We start from the raw sequence: 11,143 nt of genomic DNA on the forward strand, positions 1-11,143 counted from the left end.
TGAGAGACACTGCTTGAGGGATACAGATGTTGCTGCATGAAGAGCAACCACTCACTGGCAGGATGCAAAAGCAAGGACTGGGCACAGAATGAAGCACACGGGAGGAGCAGGAGGTATGAACTCAGTCAGCAGCAGATACGAACTCAGTCACGCTGTGATACATTGTTGCAAGGCAGCTACACATGCCCTGTGTTCCAGCATCAGAAAGCAGACAACTCAAGGAAAGGGTTGAGATTGAGAGATCGGCTGCAGTTCAGAGTCCTACAGTCATCTTTCCTCCAGTTCATAGACAAGACAAAGGGAAAAGGAGGATCGTTCTACTGATGGGCAGGCAGGAGAACTAAAGGGCACCATGGGTCAGATGTGAGGTGCCTGGGAGCTGCCTTGATGCCCAGGACAAATGGAAGTCCATTTTACTAAGCTGCATCATGAGCTGCAAGTGCGCTGAGGTCACAGGAGAAAGTCAGAGCTCCAGACAGCTATGGGTCTGAGGACAGTGGATACAGGAGCAAGTTAATTCCAGCTTCCCTCTGAAGATGTGCAAACCCTAACTTGGCCCCGAATGTGTCACAAAACACCTGCCAGCTCCATTTTCTACCCCTTTTGTCCACGTCACTCTGTGGTCTACCATACCACACAGAACCCTGCCCTCATTGCCCCAGGGTTGGGAAAATATGTGTTTACTTGTTACCCTTAAGCACAGGTACCCCTGATCAAGGCCCCATAAACTGGCCATAGCTTCCTGGGAACCAGTCTGGAGAATGTGTTCTGCTCTGAGTGCATCATTTGGTGGCTCGCACTGCTCCCATCCCTTTCATATTCTCACCTAGAGGGCTCCCCTGTTAGCCTATGTCTCTTCTAGACCTGCCTTCCTCCCGTGTGACAGCCATTACAGCCAGAAGGTTGCATAGGCAGGCCCCTGTCACAGGTCAGCAGTGTGGGAGCCCAGATCATTTTTGCTTTCGTACCTGTCAGGTTTTCATTCTGCCTAGGTCATGACTGATTTAAAAAGGTGGCAGCCTTGCTTTTCTTTGAGAACTGTGTTTATCCTCTGGGTTTATTATTCTGAAGGAGAGAACAGAAGCTCAGAGCAAACTGCTGTTTTCTAGGAACACTTGTGTAGTCTGGACACTAGAGCAAAGGCCTTTAGGACCAGGAAGAGTGGACTGACAGGTGGAGGGCAAGGCCTAGAGAACGGGACTCAATAGAGAGTCCCAAGAACCATTCTCCCTTCCCCTAAGGAGCTCCCAAAGGCTGTAGTGGAAAGAGGCTATTTCTAAAACACACGTGGGGAAAGATCGCCACCTGGTGTCCAGATACTAACACTACATCTCAGAATGAGAAAGTCACACTATCAGAAGACATCACAGAACTGCCTACAGACTTTAAGCTCCGGTTGGGGAATTTAAAATTAATAACACAGTTAAGCCCACTTCTGGGTAATTGATAAAATGAGAGGCTATTTTCCTTGTATGTATGTGTCAGGGTGCACATGCACCTATATGAGCGTGCACACGGCAGTCAGGGATTTCCTCCAGTGTATTTCTTCAGGTGGCTTCCACCTTGGTTTAGGTGACAGAGCCTCCCACTGGCCTAGGCATCACCATGCAGGCTATTCTAGCTGTTCAGGAGGCCTGGGGGATCGGCCTGCCATTGCTTCCCAGTCACTAAAATTGCAAGCATGTCTCCATTGGTTTATTTGTTTGTTTGTTTGCCTTTTAAATATGGGCTCTGGGAATCAGACTCAGGTCCTCCTACCTGTGCACTGTGCAGCAAGCACAACAGAGATCTCCCAGCCTGAGAATATATCTTCTCATAAGGCAAAATATAGTGGTGTCAAATAACAAATAGCTTCCCGTGGTGAATTTTCCTTTGTTTCTGAACCTAATCTGTCAGCCACCCCAACTGAGGCATGCCACTCAGTTAAGTAACCAGTTGCCTACTAATCAGACCAACTTCCGACGTGTTGCTTCCTAGAAGCTACGCATTTCTAGAGGTAGTGAAGGTGTGAGGTGAAAGTGCAGGCCTGTACGTAGATTCTCCAAACAGCTGGAGAGCTGGTGGGACCGGACAGCACAGCACAGGGAATCTCTTAGTGCCATGACTAGAATGCAGGAATCCTGAGGGCCCAAGGACATGAACAGAAAAGCATAGTTCTTCTTGAAAGTCTAAGAGGAAATTCTCTCTCTCTCTCTCTCTCTCTCTCTCTCTCTCTCTTTCTCTCTCTCTCTCTCTCTCTGTGTGTGTGTGTGTGTACATGTATCTGTCCCCGAGCAGAGGAGGGGCATATGCAAGTGTGCTCATGTGTGAAGGACAGAATTTGACCTTAGGTCTTTCTTCAGTTTTCTCCAGCTTCGTTTTTGAGTCTCACACAGAACCTGAAGTTTCTGAATCCCACTAGACTACCTGCCAGCATGCCAAGGGATCCTCTATTCTCTTCCTCCTCAATGCATGCTGCTGCATAGTGTCTTTCGTTTGGATGCTGGGGATCAGAGCTCATGCCATGCCCCTACCTAGATATTCTTTTTAAAGTACTGTCTTTTCTTCCTACGAGTAGGCTCAGATAGGTCTTAGGCCATTTTGTATTGCCAATGCTATATATCAAAAGCTGGATATGATATAAAAAGGTTTACTTTGTTTATGGTTCTGGAAGCCTAAACCTAGACTGTGGGTGGCCTTCTTTAGAGTCTCAAGGCTGTCCGTGTGTGGCACTATGGATCAGGAAGCAGATGTCTCCTCTGCTCTGCCACTTTCCCCTTACAAAAACACACATGGTCATCTCAGGGGCACCACCCTGATAGCCATATCTAACCTTAGGTAGTTCTCTAAGTCTCTTACTCTAAACAGCAACATCTGAACACTCATTGCTTTTGCTGTGGGGTGTTTTGCCTGCCAAATGTAAGAAAACAAACCCAAGGTGCCTTGGGCAGTAAGGCCAAGGGTTCTCTGGGCTCATTCTCTGAGAGGACTCACCTCAGAAGGATCCTGTGCCTACAAGGCAGATTAACTCCTTAGCCTGACCACTCCCTTTGGTTGCTGCATGCTTATTCCCCATGTACTCCCTCAATGTGTCTTTAATCTTCCCACTCTCTTCCTAACAGGCTGCAGAGATTCAAATAGGTTGATGCTTTGCTATTTTTCACCACTTCGGCTTGAGAATTTCACGGTAGATCTAACTAAAAGTAGTCAGTATGAACCTTGGCTCAGCTTAAGTGCTTTGTTTTGAAATCTCCTCTAGCAAATCTAGAAAGTCTTCCTAGTGACTCACTTTCCAGTTAGGTCTTCTATAAGCCTCGGGACATAGGTCCAATCAATCACCAAGTTGCTTGTGATGTTGTAACCAGAGTGATGTTGTAACCAGGTAAGGACGACCTTTCCCCGATTCCCAGTAGGGCTCCTCCTTTCCACCTGAGAGTAGTTTCTTACTCTCATTTTCTGAGGCTCGAGAAGAACATTCCAGAAGATCGCTTGGAACATACTAGGTTCCTGTTCAATCAACTGAAGACATTCCTGTGTTGTTGGGTGCTTGCTGCTGGCAATCCCCTCCACACGTGGAACATGTCTAAGTCTGTTTGGTGTTTCTAATAGCACAATGCCATGGATTGGATGATTTTAAGGAGAGATTGATTTGGGCACCTGGACACAGTGGCCTAAGGCTGAAAAAGAACACCTGGCAGTGGCCTTAAGTCTGGAGAGGCCCCAAGGCAGGGAATTGCAGGGCAAGGAATGGAGTCCAGCTGTGCATCTCCTCTGGTCACTCTCTCTTTTCCTCAAGCTCCTGCACCCCATCAAGGGACTCCACACTTATCCACACCTTATCTATTTTCTAAACACTCACCTAGCAGTGTGAATTCCTATTCTCTTAATAGCACGCAAAGGAAAATAAGCTACAGCACATGCATGTTCTGGAGGGAAAGAACCATAGTGAGTTGTAGTTACCTGTTTTCCAAGATAAATAGAACCATCAGTTAATGGCAAAAACTAATGGTTAAAAAAAAACCATCACCACACAATTTAAATTGTGGTATTTGCAAAATTAGTTGAAGCCACATGCTGGTGGCCTACATCTTTATTCCCAGCACTTGGGAGGCAGAGGCAGGCAGATCTTCTCTCCAGGTCTGAGGCCAGCCTGGCTTACAGAGCAAGTTCTAGGACAGCCAAGGCTACAGAGAAACCCTGTCTTGAACACACAAACAAACAAAAATAAGGAAAAATTAGTTGAAACGAAGAAGCAAAAATGGGAGGAGGGTGTTAGCTCAGAAATGCAGGAATAAAATGAGAAGCCTGGGAGGCCAAGTAGGACTTGCACATAGCTAGGTAGCAGGCAGAGTGTTTTGTAAATGAGACAAGTACAGGAAGTGTGCTGTGGCAGGAGCAGCACCCAGCTTTGCAGGCCCCTTCGATGCAATGCTGCAGTTTTACCAGAATGTACTAGAGTGGGAGGATGGGGGTCATTCTCTGCTAAGGCAATTTGCATTAAAAATAAATAGAAATAAACCCACCCAGCTGGCTCAGAAGCAAGAACTGAACAGCTGTCGGGTCAACATCTACTTCCCTGGTCCCTAATGGATGATATGATGTGCTTCACAAAGCACACTGCTCTCTCCTGCAGCTACTCACTTCCCCTTTTCCAAGTGTCCCAGAAAGAAAGGAAGAAAGAACGAAAGAAAGAAAGAAAGAAAGAAAGAAAGAAAGAAAGAAAGAAAGCAAGCAAGCAAGCCAGCCAGCTGGGCAGTGGTGGCTCACGCCTTAAATCCCAGCACTTGGGAGGCAGAGGCGGGCGGATTTCTGAGTTCGAGGCCAGCCTGGTCTACAGAGTGAGTTCCAGGACAGCCAGGGCTACACAGAGAAACCCTGTCTCAAAAAAAAAAAAAAAAAACACCAAAAAAGAAAGAAAGAAAGAAAGAAAGAAAGAAAGAGAGAAAGATCCCAGAGAGGAACCAGTGTCCCCGTCCTCCAACCCCACTGTGAATCCATTGATCCTTGTATCCACAGGAATCCTGTGTTGGAGAAAGGAAATGGCTGAAGCCAAGGGCCAACCAGAACGGAAGCCTGTATCTAGACAAAAGATTTTTCTCGCAGTTTTGGCAGCTTGTCAGATCACCTTTCAGCAGAGGCTAGAGCCAATACAATGATGGATGTATGATAGGAAGGACCATAGAGACCACGACTACTTATTCATACTTTCTGCCCTCCACTTAAGCCTAAACCCATGGTATGATTCTGAAGATGGACTTAGGGTCAGGGCTCAGGGTGGGGTAGTTACTGGATCTTTTTTTCTTCCTAATGTGACCACTTTGGATATATTTTTCCTGCTTTTAGCTATAAATTGTGTCCTTTAGTTGGCCTGTTGAGGTTGGGTGGCCAGGCCTAGCTTGTTAGTTAGCAGGGATTGGCTCTGACCGCCCCCCCCCCCCCCGCCCCCCAAACCCAAGTTCTTCTTGTAACCTTCCACATTCTGTTCGCCAGCCTCTAAGAAAACCTGCACCTTCTACACAGACTGTGTCAGCTTATAGGCCGGTCTTCCATGGGTGCAAACAACAATGACAAGATATTCAGCTGTTTCTGAGTATCTACCTAGTCTTTCAGCATCAGAGAAGATAGTTTAAAGAAGCAACAGGGTGTGAGGGTTTTGAGTTGCACTTTCCATCCCTAGACTTAGGACAGGACTGCAGGGTCTGGATGCCCTCTTAATATAAATGTAACACTATTGTGGACATCTCAGAGATTGGGACTTTGTAACCAGAAGAAGAGGAGCAGGCAGAAACTTCCTAGTAGACAGATACTGATGGCAACAAAGAAAGTTTCCTAGGATATTGGATACAAGGTTAGGGGTCGAGAGTTCAAGCCCTCATTTCAAGTCGCTTTTAAAGCTGGATGAGGATTTCGCCTTTTCACCTCTCCAGAATAAGCGTGACTGTGGTTGGTTGTCGGGTTGGCTGTGTACAGACACACCCCACACATTAGCTGCAGAGCGTGGAGCCCAGGAGGTTGGCCTAGGAGGGGTTCCCCCTCCCCGCTGCTGCGAGGCACTTCGGGAATTGTAGTTTTTTTTCCCGCTCCCTGCTTGACTACTGGGAGAATAGTACAGCTCTGAAAGTAGCGCTTGCACTTTCCAGACCCAGGCTTGGGTCCTCCCTCGGCGGTCGGCATGCCAATGACGTCTCAAAACCCCGCCCCTTGGAGGCTGAAGGGATTTAGGCGTCTACATAGGGCCTGTAATGAGGCAGTTGACGGGAGCACAGATATTCTTGAAGACAGAACCCGGCTCTTGCCCATCTCTTCCAGGATGTGTCCTAGGGCTTTGCTTTTTGTGCGGTCCCGCTCCGTGCTGGCTTTTTGATCAGGCAGGTCGGTGGGCAGCCATGATGGGGGCGGGGCCGGGTGGGGCGGGGACCTCGTGTGCTGTCGTCGCTTTGGGCCCTCCGGGCTGCGCCGCTCTTCAGTGCCCTGGGCTGTTTCGCTGGTCTGAGCCTTAGGCCGGCTCCACGGGGACCTCGGCGCACGCATGGACCTGCCCGCGCCCGGCGGGAAGCGGCCAGGCTGGCGGTGGCCCGGGCGGCGGAGCAGGGCCGAGGCAGCGGGCCCCTGAGCGCGCGCCCTGCAGGTCGGGCTGCAGCACCATGATGCCCGGCGAGACGCACCCGGCGGCGCCCGGGCCAGCCGACCTCGCGCGGTGTCAGGGCTGCGCCTCCCTGCAGCAGGTACGAGGATCCGTGGCCGACCCTTTTGCGCTGTTTTGGGGGTGGGTGCCGGTGCTTTGTCTAATCCCGGATGCCAGAATTGGTTCAGCTTCTGCGATGCTGGCCGCGGACAGAGCGAGCGTGCTCTTCAGGTCTCCTTCTCGCCTGCCCGACTCAGGGTTTGCAGGGCCAAGTTGGGTTGGTGGGTGGACGCTCTGTAAGCGCGGAGGGAATCTTCCTGTCTGGGATGAAGGCCTCCTGGCACTCCTAATTATTTGTTGCTTGAAGGCAAGGGTTTTATGTTTTATGTTGCGTGCCCGCGTTACTAGACTTCAAGATTTGGGAGGTGCATTTCAGCTTACATATATCTATTAATATAGATATCATCAGGCTTAGCTTTTGTCACGTAGCATGTTAGTTGTCTTATTAAAATAGTCCAATAAAGATATGTAGGTCGCGGTACTTTGTTACACTGGCATGCTCTGTTCTTAACAATGAATCGCTGCAGATGGGTTCTGAGTTTTACAGATGCAATGGAAATAGCTCCCAGTGCTCCGTTTTGGAGACTCTCACAGCTTTCTGTCTTAGACTCCAGTTCAATTGTTGTCAGTGGCAAAACGGAACTCGCCCTTGCCCGGGTTCAGTTCATCGCCTTTCTGCTTAGTGTTCTAAGCACTGTTCACATTCTGGTAAACCAACTGGACACGGATAAGATGAACGTGCGCAAGTACGCCTCGACAGGATTTTAGATGTTGGGAAGAAAATAATGGAAGATGTCTGAGGTCCTGGCGAGGTGTTGTTGAGACAGTGGGAGTTGTGAATGTTGAAAAGCAGCTCTGGATATCGGTTTTAACAAGTGGAACGTTTTCTTGATGTTTGATGAGCAAAGCCTGTGGAAGCCTCGTGGTTGGTGAGATAAAAAGGGATGCAGACCAGGTATCGATCTGTGGAAGTTTGATTTTTATTGTAAAGTGCAATGTCTCTGCGCCGATTCGTATATTCTAGTTGTTTGGGGAATAGGAAATGGGAGATGTGATGGCACTCTCTTATAGAGAAGATAAAGAGTCAAGCAGTGTTGTAGCTAGGCCACATTGTGTAGGCATATCTTATAACCCTCCCCTCCCTTTTCAAAATTCTGAATGGCAAGCATCTTTAATGGACCATATTTGTGTTTTGAGCCTATTCACTCAATTTTTTTTGACCCCCTGCTGGTTTATAACTATGTAAAGAGAAGAGGAAAGTTACATTAGAAGTAATGTATTTGGAGCAAACAGAGGCAAAATTAGGAGGGGAGAGTGGGTTAGGACCAGGCCTGGGGCTGCTGGGATTTCGTCATCTTTGGAAAAATCGTATTTGAGCAAGATTGTAGCAGAGTGAATTCTGTTGACTTCTTTGGAGCCAGACATCCCAGTGGATGCCTCAAGGCCTGGAGTAGTTGCTTTCCTGGTGTACTTGTGAAGACCATGAAGGCACGTGAGGCCGGGGTAGACTGAAGGTTTAGGATTTGCCGAGGTCCTCACACTCGTTGTATGGGTTTGGGCTTCTCCGGATGAGGTGGTGAGTCACTCACTGTTGGTATTTGCACAAACAGCTGTGTGAGCCGGGCTTCTTAGCTCTCTGGAGAGCTGCATCCACACACTGCCCACCAAGAGTCCCTATCCTGTTGAAACAGCAGTGCCATTGAGTTCTTTAGGTTGCTTAGGCCAGAAACTGGTGACCATCCTGGTGTCTCCCTTCTTTGACAGCCTGCATCCAGTGCGTTTGCTGGTTCTCCTGACTCTGCCCCCGTTTTTGTATCCTACCATCTTCACTGTGGGCAGCATTATAACCTGGGGCCCAGAAGCTACTGCGTTCACTTCCCAAGGACATTTTTTTTTTTCTTTTCTCTTCTCCAAGCCTCACTTTCACTTTGGTGAACAGTGAGTAGAGGAGAGGTTCCTATAGACCTGGTCTGTAAACTTTCTTCCTTAAGAAGCAAGATCATAAATAACTGTGCTTTGGGAAGTTGTTCACACCTGCTCACTTACCACTGAGGTGTGAAAGAGTAAAAGAGCCCCAGGGCTGTGTTCCCACCAAGAGGAGGGTAGCTTCTGAAAAGGTTTTGCAGGCAGTAGTGTTCTAGAGATACCATGGAGTTCTGTCTCTGGAACACATCTTTAATTTGCAAAATGAGTCTGGGAAGATGGGTCCCTAGCAGATGATAGAGCATCCTAGGAGGCTTTGTGGTTATATCCTGTATGTTGAGAGATGGAAGCTTTTGTCCATTAACAACACCAAAGCAAAGTGTGTAGTGAAAGCTTAAAAGTCACAGGTGGAAGGCACAAGATGAATCGATGAATGGGAGCTGCTTGACAAAAGGTAAATTATCTCACTAATGTGACCTAGTGAGCTTTACAGCGAGGTGTTCATCAAAGCTGTGGGGAACAGAATGATAGCAGGAGAAGCCCTGAGTGTGAAAAGCAGAACCAGGTGAAGTGTTGGAATGGTTCTCGTGTCCGGGATGTGGAGGGTACCAAGCCTTTGAATAACCACATGAAGTGTGGTGGAGAAGGAGAGGAAGCTGAGGTGGAAAAGTTCTTTCAGATGTTTGTGAAGTATATTTGAATTGTCCTAATGTACTTCCAAGGAAGTGGAAGCTAATTTTAGGTTTCTATGGGCTTGGAGTTCATAGTAAGAATCTTTTTCTGGGGTAGGGGTTAGGTAGTATTTTCAGTCACTTGAGTTCTGACAATCTCTAGCTTCTGAAGAGAGTCTGGCAGCTGGGTCTGGGCCCTTGAAGAAGAAAGCATGGAATGAGGAGGGATGAAAGGGATAGATAAGGATACTTATGCAGAAACCAGGTCGCCGGCCTGTTGGGGGGAGAACGATGTCTGGATATTACCACAGCAAATGTTCGCTGTGTGTAGCTTAAACTTCAGGAGAGAACTATTGGGAGGAGCCACTGATACTTCTGGTTCCCGCAGAAGATGTTCACATAGTATTTCCCACAGTTGAACCTGCTCTGGTGCTGGACCTTCATTCTGACTTGGAGTTTTAGTGTAGCGGGTTCCTGTTCTGAACTGAATAATCCTTGGCTTGCAGAACACCTTGCTGTTGGTCTGGCCCTTGTTTTCTTTGGCGTGGAGGATACAGTTGCCTTTTTATCTGCTGGTCAGAAATGTATCTAAAGGCAGCTGTGCTTCCCAGCATCTTATGTATCTTTTGATAGTTTCACAGAGCACTCTTGGTTGTAGAAATTTGTTCCTGATCTTAGCCCAGGTTTTAGAACCTCAGCAGTCACAAAAACCAATGCCGCCTGAGTCTGCTGGTGCTATGTAAATTAGGCAAGCACTGAGTTACACAGTTTTAGATTAAGCCAAGGAATTGGTTGTTGGAAGTCACTTTCCTTTTGGGGAACATTTGAGACTCTGCACTTGGTATTAGCATTGAGCAGCATGTAATAGCTGCAGCTGGTCCTCGGGAAACTGGTCAGAAATATTTCATGTAAAGGATCCTCAGCTCGGAAAGAAGCTCCAGAAGCTTAAAGAGGAAATGCGGAGAGAAAAGTTGTGAGACACCTACAGAGAGCACTCCTCCCTTCCCTAGAACTGTTGAACAATTAACCCCACCTTCCCACATTAATGTGGGTCAGTAGGACCCGGAGGGCCCTCTACCTCCAGTATTCTCATATGCTGATCTCACTATTCAGGAAGTTCAGTTCCACACAACATAAATAAACCTGGATGGAAAGATGAGAAAAAAATGTTCAATTAGGAACCCTGCAATGTTCTACTGGCTATACTAGGATATTGACATGCACACAAGCCTTGGGAGTAGTGCAGAAGGAGCTGAAGGGTATAATTTTTCTCTAGAACAGTGGTTCTCAACTTTCCTAATACTGTGATCCTTTAAAACAGTTCCTAATGTTGTGGTGACCCCCCCCCCAACTATAACATTATTTTCTTTGCTACTTCATAGCAGTAATTTTGCTACTGTTATGAATTGTAATTTAAAAATCCATGTTTTACAATAATCTTAGGTGGCCCCTGTGAACAGGTCATTTGACCCCCAAAGGGGTCTCCACCCACAGGTTGAGAACCAGTGCTCTAGGATGTTAAGTTTTGTGGTTTTACATCCCCACCCACCCCCGTTTGCTTCTCTAAGGCAGAGTTTTATGTGATCAGTGTTGAGAGAGAAAACTCTAATGTTCTATTAAGATAACCAGCAGCCTTGTCTGTACAATCTTCCCAAAAGACACCATTTTTACTTGCTTTTATGTGGATAAAAGTAATGAATTAGTTTTATAATGAAAATTAGTAAATTTGTTACATTGTTGAAGACATTTAGCCTAGATTTGTAATCTTGGAATTTGAGGGTGGTGCACTAGTGTTGCCCTTGTCTCTCTGCCTCTCACTGCTGTCCTCAGGGAGTGGGGCTTCAGTTAGCGAGGTGGAGCTGGTGGCCACAGGTTAACACATTTA

The 11,143-nt window shown here is 47.3% G+C and overlaps 1 protein-coding gene across 1 annotated transcript in view; it reads left to right on the plus strand.

The window, feature by feature from the left end:
• The first annotated feature begins 6,404 nt into the window (after window positions 1-6,404).
• Window positions 6,405-11,143, plus strand: part of Ice1 (interactor of little elongation complex ELL subunit 1) — a 44,467-nt gene continuing 39,728 nt past the window's right edge. The window contains exon 1 of the mRNA XM_034523334.2: window positions 6,405-6,704. Within this exon, the coding sequence (XP_034379225.1) occupies window positions 6,624-6,704 (81 nt within the window). The 5' untranslated portion in view covers window positions 6,405-6,623. The remainder of the gene's footprint in view (window positions 6,705-11,143) is intronic.

This window comes from Arvicanthis niloticus, chromosome 19 (genome assembly GCF_011762505.2).
Source record: "Arvicanthis niloticus isolate mArvNil1 chromosome 19, mArvNil1.pat.X, whole genome shotgun sequence".
In the NCBI taxonomy this organism is placed as follows: Eukaryota; Metazoa; Chordata; class Mammalia; order Rodentia; family Muridae; genus Arvicanthis; species Arvicanthis niloticus.